Source organism: Actinia tenebrosa, unplaced genomic scaffold (genome assembly GCF_029948245.1).
Source record: "Actinia tenebrosa isolate PJP-AT-01 unplaced genomic scaffold, QUT_ActTen_1.0 PGA_scaffold11__36_contigs__length_13525064, whole genome shotgun sequence".
Classification (NCBI taxonomy): domain Eukaryota; kingdom Metazoa; phylum Cnidaria; class Anthozoa; order Actiniaria; family Actiniidae; genus Actinia; species Actinia tenebrosa.
The window spans coordinates 2,875,943-2,896,350 of NW_028292571.1; the positions used below are offsets into that span (position 1 = coordinate 2,875,943).

A 20,408-nucleotide genomic window follows, 5' to 3' on the forward strand; every position below is an offset into this window, starting at 1 on the left:
TTAGTACCTCAATGTTTACATTTATCAAATATATTAAAGAGAAATTGTCCAGAACGTAAGAAACAAGCTATCTAAAATAACTAAAAAGTTAATCTAGTTAGAAAGCTATACATTTAACATTTACATATAAATATTACAGACGGTACGGCTGAGGTATAAATGAAATTGATATGAAAACTGGAGGAAATTGGCAATTACCTAGGACAAATAAATATAGCTCTTTTCTTTGTCTACATATGCATTTCCATGTATAGCACAAATAGGACAGTACTTATATTGGTTTGTTAGTGGTTGTTCTACAGTGCCTGCATGTTAAGTGCGGTTTTTGATATTCTGCGAACTTGGGAGTTAAAAGCTGCATGCTGAAATTTTTTTGCTGCTGTCAATCAAAAATAATCAGTTGGTATTTTTTATGCTTTTGACTTGGAGCAGTGAAAAAACAAAATTTCTCAACTAGCAGTTGAAATTCTCATAGTTCTCAGAATATCAAAAACTGCAGAAAACCATAATCTGTTTTTATGATAACGTTACTGTATCCATAGTTTTCTGGAACCCATGTCTATTGATTATTGAGCTCATTTAAATATTAGAAGAAAATTCCATATTTTAGCATATCTTGATGATGCACTTCATTTTAATGAATATTTGTTTTGCTATTGCCATAGTAATGAACGTATACACTTGAGAATACATTGTTAGTTGCAATTTAAATAGCAGCATATATAATGTCGAACTACTTCTTTTGCGTTGGCTTTTAGTAATTTCGTTTCAGTGAAAATATTTGTCATTATGACATTCTACAATATGTGTAACACAGAACTTACTTTTAGAACATAATGATTGAATTGTGTAAAATAACATTTTAAAATCATACTCTTTCTTAAATCTGCAACACAAATATTTTATCTAATAAAGGCCTATTTATTCCATTTTCTGCTTTTCCAATTGGATTTTTAGTCATTACTGGAAATAGTGCACTTTCTAAAATGTTATTTAAGCCATTGAAATCATGTAAAATTACAACTTACATTTCTTCAATCATGCATGCTCTTTCTTAGATCTTCAACCCCAATATTATTCTACCTAGTCCTATATGAGAAAGCCATTTTATCCAACTAGATTGCCACTTTATTTTCATTGCAAGTTTTGTCATTTCTGCTAATAGTGAAAATTCTGAAATGTCGTTTTATCTGTTTTAATGTCTGCAGTTTTGTTAAAAATGTATAATTCCTTAGTTATATTCTTACAGATAATTAAAACCACCATTACTAATATTTAACTACTGATCCCAAATTTAGTCATTTCTAGAAATACTCCATGTATTTTAAAATATACTTTACTCATATAGATAAGATGCATTTACTTTTACATTTGCCTTTTCCTTATTCTATCGTTGTTTAAGTTTAGCATCTAGGAAAAAAATTGCAAATCTTTCATTATTTCATCACTATTTTCTTGAATAAACACCACTATTTGTTCAATGATATCACATTCAGTATATTTTCTATTATTCAATGATCACCATATTAGGTAATAAAAAAGCATGGACTTTTTGTTTACAAAGGTGACATAGGGAATTATGTTAAAAACTCTTACTACAAAATATCAAAAATAAGTTCAAGTTCAAGACTACAAAGGCTACAAAGTTTTCAACCTAATTTTTACTGCTCATTTATATATCCAGAGCTAAAGGTTTTGAGGTTTTCTTTATAGAGGTAATGTAAGTAAAAATGAAACATCAAAATATGTTCTTGTTAATTTATTGTTATACATTATGCATGCACCTTTTGTGTTTTTTAAAAAACTCAAACTCTTGATCTTTAACATGAACAAAATATACATTGTATTATTGTGATGTGATCACCCATAACTATTCTGAGCGGGGTTAAGTAAGCAGTTAAGGGGTTAAAGGACAACTGACCCTCCAAAATGACCCATTTTTAAGAGGAACTACATCATTTGAGAAGTCCAAAAATCCAGTTTTTAAAGGGGATAGAGCATCCATTTTTCTAAAACAATTTTTTGAAAACATCGCATATATCGCTCTGGTGGCCGCCATCTTGCGCTTTTATCGCGGGCTCAGAAAAATAGCGTAATGACGTCACAACGTCACAAGAGTTCAAGCTTCCAGTTGTTTGCCTGACTTCTTCCTCAGTTTCTTATACTTTTTACTCAAAAAATACAACTTGGTCATCAAATTAAAGGCATGTCAGAATCTAATTCTTCTTCCGAAGGCTCGGACAGCTCGGGAGACGATTTCGCTCAAGAATTTTTCGGAATGGACGACGAATTTGGTTTACGGCCATATCAGTTTGAACCAGAAATAGAAATCTCCTCAGATGAAGAGTTCAGAGAAGGATCTGACAGTGACATTATTGAAGACGATGAACAAGAGAACAATCGACTTACAAATTCAGATTGGTAAGTCGTACCTCTGTCTTATCACAAAACTGAACTACATATCCATTTTATATAAAATCGTATCTTGCCACTCGTGTTCTTGCAATCTGTTCTTTAGATATTGGTATGCATGAATCCAGTTTGCGACCAAAAGCAATACCAACTTTCACAATTTTAATTAAAAACATGTTTAAAAACATCGCTTGATAGTCAATAAGTTATATACTGCAGGATATAGATACAGGGATATAGTTGTGTCACAAGTTGTGTATGTATATTCTCACTTGGGACAATCGTTGATAATGTTCAAAGATACTAAGAATTGTTTTATTTCTGTTAAATAGGTGTACCTGTGGTAGCTGCCAAATTATGGATTCAATATCTGAATGCATTTGTTGCCAAGAAATCGAAAAAGTGGTTGCAACATGCCAGTCTGTTGTTGAAGATGGAGATGCTGATGAACCACCACCATGCATTACTCAACATCCTGGATTCTTACCTGTTTGTGCCAATAAGTATGTTCTTCGAACCGCATGGGCTCAGTACAAACAGCAGTACAGTAATGCGTATGAAGGCCCAGAGCACAAGCAGTACAGACACATTGCATATAGGCAACTAGCAAGATGGTGCTGGGGAGTTCTTGGAAAGGAAGTTCGGGTTGTTCTGCCCTCTTGTGCTGTCATGTGCATCAGAGCACACTTCCCTCCCCCTGGACTAGAGGAGGACTTTGAATTTGAAGGTTTTCACTATGCAGATGATTAGCTTGGCCTAAAGTTACATGGAGTTATTATATACATTTTATTTATTCCTTACTTCATTTCATATACACAGAGTGGATTTTTTTCTATCAGGATTTCTGAATTGATAAATTGAAAAGGAAAACATGGAAAGGCTGAGACCAAAATGTATAAGAGTAGTCATGAATTTATTTTTAGATGAAGTACATATAGAAAGTTGTTTATATAAATGTTTTCTAGGTTTTGCATATTTTATTATTTAAAAACATTTACACCTAGACAAAATATCCAGCTGAATAGAGAACCTAGTGTACAAAGCACTAGTGGACAAAATCATGAGCTAACCAAGCAAATTTTGCAGTTATACTAGACATGGATAACCAATATTTCCTGGGCACCAATTTGTCTGAAAACAAGGCTAGTCAGTATTGTTTATAAAGAATTTGCCTTGAAGTAGCATGCTATAATGGATTCAAAAATTGTGCTAAATGAAAAAAAAATTCTCTTGGTGATAGAATCCCACCCCATCTTAGAATCTCGGTACTGACTAGTCTCATTGTCAGACAAATTGGCACTAGGAAATCTTGGCATCCAGGCTTGTCAGCCATTTATGGCTCATATATTTTTTTTCCAGGCAAATAGGCCCTTTGCAGCTCAGTAATCATGTGCTGATTAATTCACTGAGAGCAAATGAATGAACATCTTGATTCCCATGAGTGAAAGCGAAAGTCACTATTCAGCTGGAATTTTTTCTATACTACATTCATACTGGGAGAGACCCCATATATAATGGAGCGTAGATAGTTAAAGAAAAGACCTCTTTTAAGATTTCATTTAAAAGTCAATCGTTTCCTAAGTGGTAATGATATTTTAATACAATTTTCATCTGAACATCTAAAAACTGCAAACTTATCTACCACTTTAATCAGGTCCCCTTCACATTAATTACATATTTTGTTTATAGCAGTTTTACTTGGGTCTGTCATGTACCTTCCCATTTGTAGAAGCATTGTAATTATTACCAGTAATGAACACAACTGTTCAAAGATGAGGGGGATTGGGACGACAGGCTTACTTGACAGTTCTTTCAAAACAGCTATTCACTAGAGTACAATCACTAAAAGAGTGCCAATGATGCTTTGCATTATTTTCTACTAAATAGTGTTAATTAAAAATAGGAAATGGTTAGAATTAGCATCACTTAACACTACACATTTCAGTGTTTTTAGTCTCTACTACATTCCATTTAAATTAATTACCTAGAAAATCTTGACCGGTGTCGTTCAATCAATTCCTGTTTGTCTGGGGCAGGAACACTAGCAATGTTTCTTGGTAATTCAACCTCTTCAATTGGGTCAACCCCTGCAGCCTCCATGCCACCCTCACAAATTTCAAGTACTTTCAGTTGTAGCTCAGGGAGGAAAGCATAGCTTTTTCTTTGTAAGACTGGCTTAACAACCCAGCGCTTGTGCATCTTAGGGAAGCACTTGCGATAACGAGCTTCTCCACTCCTTGGGCCTTTTTGAACAATTGCTTGAATTCTAGCTGTATTGAAATTGTTGTCAATGGCAGCAAGTTGAGTACGAGCAACCATTCCCTTGTAAGAGAAGTGCTCTCTTTTTGAGCAATACTTCAGCATCATCGAATGATAAACTTCAAGCCCTCCTGTGTGACAAAAGTCGGTCAATCTTGCCAAGTCATTAAGTAACTTTGGTTGAAGGACAACCTCTTCTAGGGCCACATGAGCTGGTGACCCCGGCTTGATCCAGTGTGTGGTGCGCACTTGTCTGCGGGTTAGGGGAGGATGGGCACACTTTTTGAATACCTCTGCATCCTTCCAGGAATGCTTGTTCACGCAATGGTGAACAACAGATTTCCACTTCTCTCTCAAAAGTTGTACATCCCCATTACATGTAGCAGCACACCACCAAAGATGGTTTGAAATGGATTGTATCCAGGGTGCCAGCTCTTGGTTTTTCTTCAATTTTGCTTTCTTGTTCAGCTTTTTTACAATTGACTTGGAAAGATGCCACACATCATACTGGTGTTTGATGTGGCTAAAATCTTTTGCCATAGTGCTGGTGATGGATGTGTGTCTGTCAGTTGTGATACATTTTATACTGACCGTGTCTTCTAAAGTGTTCAAACACCTTAGAAACCCCTCTTTCTCCATAGCATTGGAGCTGGTTACTTCAGAGACTTGAACAATGCTGAAGGTGGCAATTTTCCCTGTGCTTGTCTCCATCATAGTATATGTGCCATATTTAGCACTATGGCCAGGACTGTCACTTCGGCCATCACCATTGAGATTTACTATGTCCTTATTTGACAGCTCTTCAATTACAGCAGCCTCCTCTCTCTTCCAAGCATCATTAACAACAGGAAATAGGTAACGTTCCTGATGTCTGTAAAAGACCCTCTCACTCAGAAATTTTAGGCCAAGACAGGATGCAAAGTTTTGAAGTCTGGTAAAAGTATTACCAGTAAATAATATTGATGAGGAAATCAACAAGTTCCCAATAGCTAAGCGATTTAACATTGGCTGTGAGTACCATGTCAAAGCATGATGTTTCATACATATAGTTGTCACAATAAGTAGGCTGCCTTGACATACAAAGTTGACATCAGCGATAGGTGCTCCACAGCTTCTACAAAACTTGAATAACTGCTGCAAACAAGAGTTAAATACCAAATATTTAGGTTCTTTGATATGGTTTTCAAGAGTTTTATTGCAGTCTTTGTTTTCTGGCTCTAATTCACTGTCCGTTGTTGAAACTGTCTCTTGCGATGAAACAATGAAACCATCATCATCGTCACTTAGTGGGAGTCCCTCTTCCTCTGAAAACAAAGACTTTTCTGACTTTTGTGGAGACACTGTTGGCATTGACTTTACTGGTGAGGTGTGATAGCTAGTACTGTAGCTGTGGTCGTGGAAGCTCACACTGAGTATTTCATCTCTACTGATGTTTGGTGAAGGGGAGGGATTGTAAACCGTTGTTGTGTCGGCATCTTTATAGTATCCAGGCTCTGTCTGAGTTGATGCAGTGGATGTTACAACATATCTACAACCAAGGCAACACTGAACACCAATCTCCTTACAAAGTGGTTCAGGAGAGAACTCTGGTGTTTCCATACTTGGTGGATCTTCACACGAGGGATTTATTGTGGCACATAGCTGCTCCACATTCTTTGAAAATACAAAAATAAACAATGTTTTCAACAATACTATAAACCATTCTTCGAGGCCTACTTTACCTTAAATAATACAAAATAAACATATTAACCAACAATGCTATAAATTATTCTTCCGTGGTCATTTATCCAAGCAAATTTGGAATATTACGGCAACATTGTTATGGTTTACGAATAAATATCAAATGTAAACTAAACACGTGCAAATAACCATTTTGAAAATTTCAAGTATCGATCAAATATTACTAGCTATACTTATGATTTTAAGCAACATTTCATCTATGAAAGCATAAATAGCTAATGATTGATGACTCGCTTCGGTATGCATTAATAAGTCTTTTTCATGAGTGATTATTTCGAAAAACAATGTAAACTATGTTATGTATAAATGACATGTTATCTCACCTCTTCGTTTTGTTTGCGTTTGAGCCGGTTCTCTGATGTAGCTCTTCTTTTAGCTGGCTTGCAAAAATTGAATACTGACGGAACAGCATCGCTCTTTAATCTCCTCTTCCTTTTTATCCCGGTTAACTGCTCCATCAGATCCACTTCAAAGCATGAATCCTCGAAGTGATCGCTGCAAACGTAGCAGTTCTTCAAAGGCGGCAGGTTCTCTCTCTTTATCCGCGCTATCCATGCCTTCTGAAGAGCTATTTTGTTAGGAATTTTGTGGTAGCTAACAGACTCAGTTTTGGAAGAATGGTTGGTGCATTCTGGCACACAACAATGGACCATCTGGATTAAGAAACTTACTCTAACTTAGACTATTAAAAGATCGACTAGCACTCGAAATATACAAACTCAACAAGTTTGGAATGCAAGCTTCACGTTGTGACGTCACGGCATTAATGCGGTAATTTATTGCGGGCTCAAATATGGCGCTCTTCTATTGCTATTTTTCGCGAATTGATTATTTCTTTTCGGCGACATAGAAGCTGTATCAGAGTTCAAAGTTGAATTTATGTGATCTATGTACGTTGTAGTTTTATATGAAAAACGGCAATTTTTGGGGTCAGTTGTCCTTTAAGTAAGTCAGCACTTGTAAAATAATCGCAATAATCTGGCATACATGTACAGTAAATACATGCATATTTTCCAGAACTTGTACATTTGTGTAAGAAAAAACGAATGTATATTTTACGATCATCAATTCCTGGAAGGCGCTCTTCCGTAAGGCTCACTTTTCATGCTTCACCACTATGCATTCAACACTCACCTCACATGTTGATTTTTACAGAGGAAGCAAAATAAGGGATACTGTCATTATAGCTACAGTAGCTGTCAGTTTTTCTTCACAAAACAGGCAGAATGTTCTTAAATATTAGATATTAGCATATATATATAGTCAGTTTATCATTTGAAGTAAAGTACTTTGACATTAATATGAATTATGCATACTCTGAGAAAACCTTATATTGTTGTACTAACATGTGTTTCAAGTCTAATAATAATTATTTACTGCCTGATCAAACTCTTTTTCTTTACTTCATGTATATAATAAAATATATTCAGTAATATGTTTAGCACATATGAATTGACACATTAATTAATATATAGTATAATGTGGATTTTTACAATAATTAAGGGTATAAAAAAACACATTCATATGCCTGTAAATTACCAGGTCTTAAAACAATGGCTGCACAAAGTCTGACTAGAATTAGAACGTGACTGATCTATAAGCTTTGCCTTGTCGTTAATATTAACCAGTGACGTTCAGCCAGAAAAGAGATATGACCAAGCTAAAACTAATTTGGCCAGTCATCATAACCAGTGACTGACCTGGTATTATTTTAAGCCTTGAATTGCCCATTATTCTGGTTGGTTTTTGAATACACCTATTTCAAAAAATCTTGTCATAGGCAATAGGTCATTCTGAGACGGAAATGATTTTGTTAACTACAAACAGCATTGAATCAGTCTTAACACTTAGGCCACCCATGTTCTTGACAGAATAAGAAGCAGAAACAGAAGTTATTCCAGCTATTCTGATCTTGGACCTTGGAATGATTTATCTCTTATCGCTTTTCGCCTATCACCTACTGTAATTTGGAGATGACAAAGTTTTTTGAATTAGGTGTATGTGATGAAAATAATGCACATGTACTGTATTATTTTTATTTTTATTTGTTTTTCTCAAACTCATTAATAATGCATAAATTCAACTTAAGAAAACAGACATCAGACTTGTGAATAAAGTGAAAGATTAATTAAATTGCTTAAAAAATATATAAATGTCTGCAGGAATCAAACATGGAACCCCTCACTATCTATACAGTTTTCCTTACTACGACCGTATGCTATAACTTGTTTCTAAATAAAAATTTTGACCTAATTTTTTTGACCTAATTTTTTCCCCCTATATTCAATGAATTATGATGAGTTTGAGAAGCCAGATCAAAAACTTGTTGATTCATGTTTGATCAGGGTTCCAAACATCTCAAAGCCATAAAAGCACTCAGCCTATGGTCTAATGCTTTCATCAGCTTCTCAACACTCTTACTCATTTTTGATCTAGATTACTATAAAATATTTGAAATATAACTGATTGGCTGGCTGTTGCATGACATTATATTAGAGGACAGACATTTTTATTTTATTTACTTTGTAAGGAAGTACTTAAATTGTCTTAAAATACAAAATGATGTACATTATATTCATACAAATTTAATTCCTCTGTCTCCTCACTTGCAGGTGAGGGGACAACATTGATTTCATTTTCCGTTATCATTGATGTTTTCTCAGTGCAGGGGATTAGCCCACAGCCCAACCCCCAACCTGGAGAGCCAGTGGATCACTCGTTGTCTGGTCTCTATCCTTTGGCCTGTATAATAATACATACAGTTGTACTAAGTTTAAATTATATATGCTGTATATTTGAACTTGTTATCATTTTAGTATTTACATTTTATTATGTATAATATTTTAAGGTCATCTCTATGACTGTAGCCATCATTTAGACAGTGGTCTGGCAAATTTTGGGGAGAAATAATTGTTCTGATAGTGAAAACATACTTGTGGCTACAGTCATGTATTAACACGTTTCTGCATTCCTACTGTAGAAATGAAATGTTGTTCAAATAATCATTTCTTAGTCATTTCATATTATTTTTCTCCAAAGCAATACAATGAAATACTATTAACATTCAAAATAATATAATTCATATTGATTCATTAAAGCTATTTGGTAAACCTTTCCTTATTTCCCTCTCTAGCTTTTAGTAGAAAATTATCAACACTATTAAACATACTAAGAATAAGATCTGTGCTTATTGGCTAATCTTTAGGGGCTGGGACTAGACTCACCTGGAGTATACCCTGTTAGAGCACTTCAGAATAATCAAATATATATTCCACAAACGTATGAATCATCAGCCCTAGTGTTTGGGTTTACTCTAGATGTTGACCATTTATGGTAACATTTGAATCTTCACTGTCAGTTGGTTGTCTGTGTCCCACTAGGGGAATTACAGTAGAGACAGGTCTTGGTGCTTTCAAGAATTTAATATAAGGTTGTTATTACAGCTGTAAATAGCCTATCTTGGATTCACAACAACGTTATAGAGTTTTAACCTTAAAGGTTTTTCCCCAGACATGTTTCAATGTTGCTCACTCTATTATCATTATCAGTGTGTAAATAAATATGCATATATTGCATGTGCTGCTATGTACATTCTACCACTTTATTTACACACTGACAATGGCATAAGCAACCTTAAAACATCTCTAGGTTAAAACTCTATAACGTTGTGATTCTAAATTTGTTATCTTCTCTGCTGATAAATAGCCAATCATTAGTAAATAGGCAGTAAACTACAATGAAATACTGCTCGTTATATGATAAAAACAATCGTAGCCGGGATATATTTTATATAGTATCATCCATTTACAGGTAGATTACATAATGGTAGCTATATTCCCAAAATACTGTATATTCTAATGGCGTAACATTTTGAAACTCATACTTACAACTAAAGATTGTGATTTTTGCAGTATAAAGATTGTATATCATTATGCAGATAAATGCTCATGATTAAGAAGCAGACATGTTTTGACTTGCTCTGGCAATTTGATGTGTTTTTTTTTTTTTTTTTTGTCAAACAAAGTTGGAACTTTTTTCTAGTACAGTATGTCTAATAATTTTTTCTAGTATGTCTTAAAGATCTGAAAATTTGAATCTTATTTAGATTTCTTTTCATTAAAATCAATACTTTTAACATTATTTCTGAGAGTAGACATGTCTACACCAGAAAATGTATAAATATAATATGTATTGCATACAATCAACCACTACCTCATGCTGTTTCCTTTAACTTTTTCATCGACATATGCCATTCTTTTCTGAAATATATCTAAAATACCAGAAGACCTTTTTCTGTCATCTAAATGTGAAATGTTGTTAGGAGAATTAAATTTGAGTTTGGTTTTGTACATAAAGTTTTGTACGTAAACAAAAAACTGTCATGGTCCATTGGGATTTCTAGTTATCCTAAACCAAAATAAGCACAAATGTTGGATGCTTAGGTGGTGCTTGAGATGTCTTTTTTAGCTGCGATTAATTTACAGCAAGTAAAATTCTGTAACATTTCAATTCTAGTAAATAAAATAAGAATAATTTTGTATCTTACATGTAAGATGTAATTGTTACCAAATATTTACCCTATTTGGACTCTCTGCTTCACTTCACTAATTATTTGCTTTCTGAGATCAAATTAGAAGTTGAGTCTAGGATTTTTATTTCAAGAGAGATTTAGTATGGGAAAGAAAAGAGAGGGAGCTGCAACACAATGCATAAGCTATGTATTGCATAAATTGGGGGAAAGAAATTCATGTGAGTTTCATATTGTGTAAAAAAAATAATGAATATAATAACAAGATTTTACCTGGAAGGTCTCATCACCAAATTGTTTTACAGAGAGGTCCTGCAAAATCATAGGAAAAAATCAAAACAACAACCCTAGTACAGGTACATAAACCCTAACTTAATACCTTTTTATAAGATTTCTCTGAAAAACTCGAATTTAAACTAAAATGTGTGGGCCAACATTTGACAGTCATCTCAAGGTTGTCCGAGTTTTTTTATATTGACATGTAGAGCCTTGTTCTTTAAAATGTTTTAATTAGACCGGTAATAATTGAATTTTTATCAGCATATGTCATTTTGGTGGACACACTTTAATAGAAACCCAAAAGCCTATGATATATGATAATATGACCAAAGTACAACAATTAAAGTCTGTGTATTGACAGCTAACGGATTTACCAGAGCAATAAACGTTCAGTACTTTTCCTGGTTACAAATGGATTTAATCATTAACAAGTACAATGCTAATCAGGGCCTGGTTGTACGAAGTCTGGATAGCGCTATCGGACGGATAAATCTTATCCAGTGGATAAATTTATTGGATAACAGCATTGACTTATCCACTGGATAAGGATTTATCCGCTGGATAGCACTATCTGGGCTTCGTACAACCAGGCCCAGACAGACCAAAAGTGGAAGAAAATTGCAATTTTTTTATAAACAGTGAAAATTTTCAATATTAATCATTAGTATTAATTATTATTGTGTATCTGTTTAGATGATGTAAGTGACATGGAAAGTGGATATATAAGTCCAGAAGGGGACAATACTTTAACACCACAAAGCTTTTCATTACCTAATTCGTCTGGGTTTATAAGCCCTCCACCCAAGGTACAGTAACTTTTGCTAAAATAAGACACTTATACAGTAAGTAGATCACATGGTGCAGTTAAATCCTCAACCAAAATGGAATGTCAACTTGCGAAGCTATTCTGTAAATGTTCAATGAAACCATAATTTTGTATTCAAAGCACAAAGCATAATAATGTATTGGAGAGTATTTTGACTAAAACATAAATATAAATATCAGTGAATATAAATATGCTGTAGATATTCAATCATCTTTGTGTTTTAAATGCAGAATGACATCAGAAATTTTGAAAGAAATATGTTCTTCATTCATTGGAAATATAACTTTTTGGGTACTCCAAATGTAATGTACAAAAATGTACAGAAATATAAATAGCAGTGAATATAAATATAGATATACATTCATTTTTGTGTTTTAATGCAGAATGACATCAGAGTCAAGTTTGAATTTCAAGGTGAAAGAAGGTGAGAAATAAATAGAACTTTGTACCCAGCCAACTGGGTTACCTGTGGTAGGGATTATCCACATCAGTATGCATAACCTTTGACAAGGTCCTTATTTCATAATGGGCTTTACTCAGGTGGCAGTCATGGTTATTGGATAAAAACCTTTATTTAACCCACTTAAATTTATTCTCAAGCACTTGAATGCAAGGCTACGTATGGGAAAATCTATTGTTCCTTTCAACATGGCTGCTGTGTGAGTAAGGTCCATGACATCACCAACCAAAACAATCTGCTATTGTACAAAGAAAAGGGTCTAAAAAGGGTCAATGGATAATAAAATAATTCCAACTTGAAATGTCATCTCTGCCCATGGCCTGGTATTCTGGGATAAGGGATTGCTAAGTAAACAAAAAAATGATAAAAGCATGATAAAACGTAACTTAGAAAAAGAAATAAAAAAGGTAGAGGAAATTCCAAATTCTTGTTCAATAAGTATATGTAATAGAACTACATGCTGTCCAATTAAGAAATAATTGGACAAGGAAAATTCCGAGGACTTCTAGGCCGAGTCCAATTTGGCAGTCAGAGGAATTTTTCAAGTCTAATTATTTCTTGATTGGGGAGCATGAAATCCCAACCTATTATAGATTATATAGCTGCCTAATTAATCCCATATCAACAAGACCTGTCCAATTAAGAGAATATTTGGACAGTTACCTATATGGTATTAATGAGAAGCTGTATAATTAATTAATAGTAACACTACATGTATTATGATTGTTTTGCAGAATAATTCCTGTTTCCAGACCTGTGATACTGGCTGACCTTTTACAGAAAGTAAAAACTGCCTATGGACAAGAATTATGTATGAATTATATCAATGAAGAGGTATGTACTGTAATAAAGATATACTAGGCAACTATACAGTGTGTCTTTTGTAGGAATAAAAGACAATTATCAACCCTACCAATTTTTAATACAACTTCTGGGCTTGAATTCCACAATTAGTATAGAAAATAGGACTGCTGTCCAATTTGGAAATAATTGAATGAAAAAAATTCTGAGGACTGAGAGTAGAGAATGAACAACCTCTACTCACACATGATGCCAGTCCCAAGACCAACTACCCAATTTTATCTACATGTAGGGCACTGCATTCACACTACCCTTGATAGTCCAGGTTATGGGTTATTTAGAAATTAATGTAATAATCCTAATATTTATTATCATTTCTATTAACACAGATTACAATACCAGTTGTGACACAGTCTGACCTAGAGAAAGCTATAGAGATTCTTGATAGAAGCCCTCACCTGACTAGCCTGCGGGTTTACCTATCATTGCCTAATGGAGTTCTGAACAAAACTAGAACAGCTCATTCCAGGCGAATGATGGTTGAAGCTCTTATTCCAGCACCTCCCAACCCAAAGATGGGATCCTTGTTTGGGCGGAGCCTTGGCGTAAGTAACACTTTTTATGCTCAGGGTTAAAAATAATGGCTGTTCAATAGACTACATGTACTTTGACAACTTGGCAGCCATCTTCCCAGGATCAAAACAAAACAAAGATAACGGAAATTATATAAAGTCTTGTGTGTTTGTCTTTCTTTTATGGGTAAAGGCAATTGATTTGCCTTCTTAATTCATCTTTTATTGTATTCTCATACTACTGCAACAAAGCTTTATTTGCCCCCTGGATGCCCTATAATGCCTTGCAATCCAAGATGGCTGCCGTATTGTTGAAGTAGTCCACGGCTGGACATGGTGACTGGCCATATCAGACTCATCAACATCTAACCAGTCAATCTGACCAGTCAAGAGGAATATCCTGAGTGGTGTTTGTCCAGACATGTTGACTGGCCATATCAGACTGATCAAAATGTGACCAGTCAATGTGACCAGTCAAGAGGAATGTCCTGAGAGATCTATGTTTGTCCAGACATGTTGACTGGCCATATCAGACTGATCAAAATGTGACCAGTCAATGTGACCAGCCAAGAGGAATATCCTGAGAGATCTATGTTTGTCCAGACATGTTGACTGGCCATATCAGACTGATCAACATGTGACCAGTCAATGTGACCACCCAAGAGGAATGTCCTGAGTGGTGTTTGTCCAGACATGTTTACTGGCCATATCAGGCTGTTCAACGCAAGACCAGTCAACTTTACCATTTTTAATTTCTAAGTAGGCCATTAATTTATAAAAAATACAATTTCAATACATGTTAATAATATTTATGAAAAAATTGTGTGGAAAAAAAAAGAAACTTGAAACTTGAGACAGCTAAGACAACTGTTTGACTAGCCATTATTTTAGTCCTGATACTTATCATTAGTACATAATAATTATTATAAAACACAAATTACTTGTAGGTTTGTGTAATTTTTTCTTGTAACTTTTCATGACGTTTGTTAAAGGAATTTTATGACATGTGGATTGTCGATGAATAAATTTCTTTCTTTTTTTCATTAACAGAGAAAATCAAGAGCAAAGCCAACAAGCTATGGTCTAGGTTCAAGGTAACAAACCCTCACAATTTCTTTTTTCAATTCCCAAGTTGGCACGAACTGTGATTTTAGACGTGAACTTGGTTCAAGGAACTGTGGATTGTTTTGTATGTCTAGAATTCAAATATTCACTGGAATTGCATCTTTACAATACAATACAATACAATAAACTTTATTTAAGAAGGGTGACACAATTAACCCAGAGAGTTATGTAACACGTGACCCTTTAACCAAATACTTTAAAAACATTGTATTCCAGACGAAGTACAGAGTGCAAATTCATTTTGTTGAGGTGAAGTTCATTTTGTGGAGGTGAAATTCATTTTGTGGAGGTGAAATTCATTTTGTGGAGGTGAATTTCATTTTGTGGAGGTGAATTTCATTTTGTGGAGGTGAATTTCATTTTGTGGAGGTGAATTTCATTTTGTGGAGGTGAATTTCATTTTGTGGAGGTGAATTTCATTTTGTGGAGGTGAATTTCATTTTGTGGAGGTGAATTTCATTTTGAAAATTGACTTTCACCAGTAAATGTTTTGAGTTTTTTAGCTACAATATTAATCAGTTTTGTTTGAAAGATAGCTAAATCAATTTCCTTTTGAAGTCCAGAAGTTTGTAACAAGTTGTGATCTTTCAAAATTAACAAACTTCAGAAAGAATGGCTGAAGTTTCACAAAGTCAACTGTAACCATTGTGTACTTAAGGTTTCCCACAGAGCATGCGGCAATGCTGGCTGGCAAAGAAGTGTATGAGCCTTTTGTACCACCTGGCACAAAGTACACTGTAGATAGGTGAAGGTGAAAATAAGTTTCAATTTATTTTACTAACATGAAATAGTTTCCTTTTTACGAGGTCGCAATCGACACCCGATGAAATAGCCAATATGGTTGAAGACACCCCTAGTACACCAACCTTATCGTGCTATCACCCTATACAATATATGTCAACCAATGATATTCGCACCAAGGGACGCGACTCACCGCCACCTGGATTCCATCCTGAATCAGCTGCATATGTCCCGAGAAGACCTTATCACTTTATAAGAGTGAGTTTTTAACATCAACTTCATGTTCTACTAGCAATTCTGAGATTGAGGAAAAAATGGATAGATTTAAGTGTAGCTTCTTGGAATTATGTCCTATAACAGTCATAATGCATTGCAATGAAATGCCAACTCAACCCACTTTTTTCTTCAACCTTGGAATGGCTAATAATGGTCAGATAATATGCCTTTTGCAACAACAGGTCATGTGACCCTATCCCCCCCCCCCCCCCCCCCCCCCCCATGCCATCCAGCACATTTTCCCATACAAATCCTTATAAAATATCCAATTTTATATTTAATGCTATTTCTAATATTTCACCATTCAACTTTTCACTTGATGCAGATTCAATACCGAAAGTATTGAATCTGGGGTTGGATGCACTTTTCCTAAAAACTCTTCTTATCTTTTATTTCAGAGTGAGGGAGAATTTATTCCAGAAACATGTAGTTCAAGTAGTGAAGTAAGTTCTCAGAGACAATAAAATATTGTTTTGAACATTCATTCTGGCGGATCCAGGAATTTGTTCAGGGAGGGGTGCTGTAGGGAGGGGTGCACCCCTTAGAATCAAAGGGAAAAAACAGTATTGGTTATCTTCAAAGTAGGGGCACAAAGTGGAACCAGGGAGGGGTGCACACCCCCTGCACCCCTCCCCTGGATCTACCCCAGAACATTGAATTGAATTGCTTGGTCTCTGTTATATTTCTATAGATGGTGCAAGGTCATATTAGGATGTTCGATCCTTTATCCCACAGTGAAGTAAGTTACTTTTCAATAATCCACAGTATCTGTATGATTGATGCTTACTGCTGTTGTTGATGTGCTGGGAACTCAAACATTTTAACGGCTTGTTGTGAAATTGGCTTTTACTGCCGCCAGTCAAGAACATAAGAGGTACCAACTGTTTATTTTTGATTGACAGTAGCGAAAAACTAAATTGCAGCATGCAGCTTGTACGTAACTACTGAGTTCACAGAATATCGAAAATCGCAGTCATGCAAGGAAAAAATTGAGTCCAATTGTCATCAATTGTAAATTAAAACACTGATTACTATGAGAAAACATATTTGCAATTATATCTACTTCTGTATTTATAATGATACATGTACTGTCAATTGATACTGACATGGATTATGCATGCAACATTGTGTAGGTACGGGTTGTCTCTAGTCCTAGTTCAGAAGGATCATTGACAGGTTCATCATCATCTCTCAATGGAACATTTTCTGTTGGCAGGTATGGTTTATATATTTATTATATAGACATGAACGTATTTTGCTGGGAAATACGCCACTCGTTTTTTTGTACAAACTACATCCGGGACCTGAGTAACATATTTTCCATATCTTCACTGGTGAGGATATCAATGACATCATTTGCGATGTTTTCCGGGACCTGTTTTGATTAATTTGTGTAGTTTTTCTTTGTGGACTGTCTATATGATAAAAAGAAAATTACACATTGGCTCAAAGATATGAAGTTTATCTTCTCATGTTGAAAAATATTTCACTTGTTCACTGCGCTCACTTGTGAAATATTTTCACCATAGGAAGATAAACTTCATATCTTCGCACCACTGTATAATATCCTCTAAATATTTTGTACAGTACTAAAATATTTTATAATTTTAAAAGTTTCAATTTTAGGGGGGGGGGGGGGGGGGGGAGAGGGGCAGGTAGTCTAAAATGCAGGCAAAATCATAGACCAAATGAGATAGCATAAAGGCAAGACTGTAATTTTTGTAATTTTTTTAAAAGTGTTGGCTGGGCTGCTTCTCTTTCATCTGTAATTGCTGCTGTTATATTTTGTTTTACGCTACTGTAGTTACCAGAACTGTTACCTTATTTTCCTCAGTGTTGGAGAAGTATATTCATCATTCTCTAGAATGGCTAGAAGAACGCATTCAAACAATTCGCTAAATTCCGGTGGCATGTTTTCATCAGGTAATGTATGAAATTCCTTTTTCCGCACCTGTGGGAATTGTAATGAATGCTTACCTTTGCTTGCTGTTTCAGAGGAAGACATGCTTGATGGCAAGGCAGATACTTTTCCAAGGAGAAGGCAGACGTTTAGTGGCTCGATATCAGACATTAGCGATGGTATGTGTGTGCAATATGCAATTGCATAATGATATGTATTTAACAAATAAAACAGCTTTTTCCCTGCTCTGTTCAGTAATAAAGCAAGCAGGAAGTGATGTAAGCACGAAAGAAGTGTAAGGAGAAGCCAAGCCATAGGCAAGTGCTTCCCACACTTCTTGAGTGCTTAAGGTGCTTCCTAATCGCTTAATTACTAGACGGAGCACGGAAAAAGCTGTTTTAAATATAGAAAATATATTGAGCACAGTCGCTATGACATTCACTTATATACCTAAGATATGTGTGACAAGTCTTGGAAAATATATTGAGCACAGTTGCTATGACATTCACTTATATACCTAAGATATGTGTAACAAGTCTTGGAAATGTATTGAGCACAGTCGCTATGACATTCACTTATATACCTAAGATATGTGTGACAAGTCTTGGAAAATATATTGAGTACAGTCGCTATGACATTCACTTATATACCCAAGATATGTTACAAGCATGTTGATTACCACAGGGCACCAAACTTTCCCAAGATTTCAAAGCCTAACGTCTCGTAAACCTATCCCAGCATCCATGCGGTCAGACATGTCATCCCAACATAGTCTTGCAAGTACTAGCAGTAGCAGTAGTGGGATGATGGCTGATATAGAGGGAGGATACCGAAGACCCAGAAGAGAATCTGAACCTGGATTACACTCGTCTAATATTATGCCAGGTAAGACCTTATCACTGTTTTCTTATTTCAAACCTTGTGGTATTTCCTGAGAAAAAATTAATGTTAAGTAAATTTTTGGCTGCTTTAGCCATGGCTAAGATCAGCCCAAAAGTTGTTTCAGGGTAATAAAATAAAATTTGAAGGTTATCTATATAAATGCTTGCAAGCAAACAAATAATAAAACCCCTCTCCCCCGTCCCCCTCCCCCGTCCCCCTCCCCCTTGTCCCCCTCCCCCTTGTCCCCCTCCCCCTTGTCCCCCTCCCCCTTGTCCCCCTCCCATTTGTCCCCCTCCCCCATTAGCTATGGCCAAGATCAGTCCAAAGGTTGTTTCAGGGTAATAAAATAAAATTTGAAGGTTATCTGTATAAATGCTTGCAAGCAAGCAAATAATAAAACCTCTCTCCCCCTCCCCCCTCCTCCTCCCTCCTCCTCCCCCCCCCCCCCCCCCTTCCCACAAACAAAAATAAGCAACTGTTTATAGTGCTTGTGATCCTTGAGTAGATCCAAAGTATTCCTTAATTTTCAAATAACCTTATATGTTGATGTTCTATTATAACAGCTACTCAGTTTCCGAACAACTGGAGGAAAGGCAAGCTGCTAGGTGCTGGTGCGTTTGGACAAGTCTATATGTGCCATGATCTAGACACAGGACGAGAGCTGGCAGTAAAACAAATCGAAACTGGCCTTTTAAACTCCTCTACGAAAAACGTAAGTTTGTACAAATGCTAAGAACCTTTTTGGTCAGTTTCAAAATATTTTAAACTTTTCTATTTGTTTCAAGTGTTGATGATCAGATTTGAAGTTAGGTCCCGTCCACACGTATCCGCAAATTTTTGTATCCGCAAATTTTTTTTACGGTTTCGGGTTGCGTCCACACGTGTCCGCAAATTTTTGTATCCGTATCCGCAACTTTTACGAAAACGGATACGTGTGGACGGTGAAAACGATTCGAATACGCTGCGTGTGGACGCAAACATTTTCGTATCGGCAAAAAATAATTTGCGGATACAAAAATTTCCGGATACGTGTGGACGGGGCCTTAGAAGCATGGTTTCAGGGTATTGCAAAAGAATGAGAAAAGAATTGGGGGAAAGTATAGAACAAATATGTAGGATTAGAAATTGAATGGAAGGGAACAGCTACAGTGAATGGGCAGCGGCAGATGTGAAGTAAAAACACCGCATGGTGAGACAGAAATACAGAATTGATAGTAGATGCAAATAATATGAAAACAATAAAAATAAGGATAAAATGTTTCAGGTGTATTTAAATGGACAGGAAGGACACAATAGCATTGCGTAATGAGAAAACTAAAATGATAGTGAATGTTACATGGAGACAGGAAGGGTAGAAGGAATCAGCTCAACTGAAAAGACAAAAACGCAAATAAACTAAAAGAACAGAAACGTAGAAAGAACTGATAGTGAAAGGAAGTACAGAAGTCGCCAAATTGTCTGAGGGCAAAACAGGGAGACAGGAAGTAAAAGAAAGGAAAAGAAAAAGAAAAAGAGTTGTGAAAGGAAGACAAGACAAGCACAGAAATCATTTGTCAAAGTATAGAGTGAAGGTAACACAGGGAAATAGGACGTCAATGTAAAGAAAG

General features: G+C 35.5%; 3 protein-coding genes across 7 annotated transcripts in view; 2 read left to right on the plus strand and 1 right to left on the minus strand.

Moving 5' to 3' along the window:
- Window positions 1–20,408, plus strand: part of LOC116292986 (mitogen-activated protein kinase kinase kinase 2) — a 31,687-nt gene that overhangs the window by 2,232 nt on the left and 9,047 nt on the right. For 2 of the 5 annotated variants that reach the window (XM_031700357.2, XM_089027480.1), the window contains exons 3-16: window positions 11,245–11,295; window positions 11,912–12,024; window positions 12,428–12,468; window positions 13,239–13,338; window positions 13,695–13,910; window positions 14,928–14,971; window positions 15,794–16,001; window positions 16,418–16,462; window positions 16,711–16,758; window positions 17,153–17,235; window positions 17,854–17,942; window positions 18,015–18,098; window positions 18,604–18,804; window positions 19,365–19,513. In XM_031700357.2, the coding sequence (XP_031556217.1) occupies window positions 11,245–11,295; window positions 11,912–12,024; window positions 12,428–12,468; window positions 13,239–13,338; window positions 13,695–13,910; window positions 14,928–14,971; window positions 15,794–16,001; window positions 16,418–16,462; window positions 16,711–16,758; window positions 17,153–17,235; window positions 17,854–17,942; window positions 18,015–18,098; window positions 18,604–18,804; window positions 19,365–19,513 (1,472 nt within the window). The remainder of the gene's footprint in view (window positions 1–11,244; window positions 11,296–11,911; window positions 12,025–12,427; window positions 12,469–13,238; window positions 13,339–13,694; window positions 13,911–14,927; window positions 14,972–15,793; window positions 16,002–16,417; window positions 16,463–16,710; window positions 16,759–17,152; window positions 17,236–17,853; window positions 17,943–18,014; window positions 18,099–18,603; window positions 18,805–19,364; window positions 19,514–20,408) is intronic. The other 3 variants (XM_031700360.2, XM_031700358.2, XM_031700359.2) reach the window with 3 other exon arrangements.
- LOC148912349 (uncharacterized) lies at window positions 1,800–4,408 on the plus strand. Its single transcript, XM_089027520.1, has 2 exons — window positions 1,800–2,421; window positions 2,745–4,408. The coding sequence occupies exons 1-2, from the start codon at window positions 2,207–2,209 to the stop codon at window positions 3,160–3,162; spliced, it is 633 nt and encodes a 210-aa protein (XP_088883646.1). The 5' UTR covers window positions 1,800–2,206; the 3' UTR covers window positions 3,163–4,408.
- On the minus strand, window positions 3,986–7,353 carry LOC148912350 (uncharacterized). Its single transcript, XM_089027519.1, has 2 exons — window positions 6,735–7,353; window positions 3,986–6,324 (listed from the first exon to the last, which is right to left on the minus strand). The coding sequence occupies exons 1-2, from the start codon at window positions 7,062–7,064 to the stop codon at window positions 4,393–4,395; spliced, it is 2,262 nt and encodes a 753-aa protein (XP_088883645.1). The 5' UTR covers window positions 7,065–7,353; the 3' UTR covers window positions 3,986–4,392.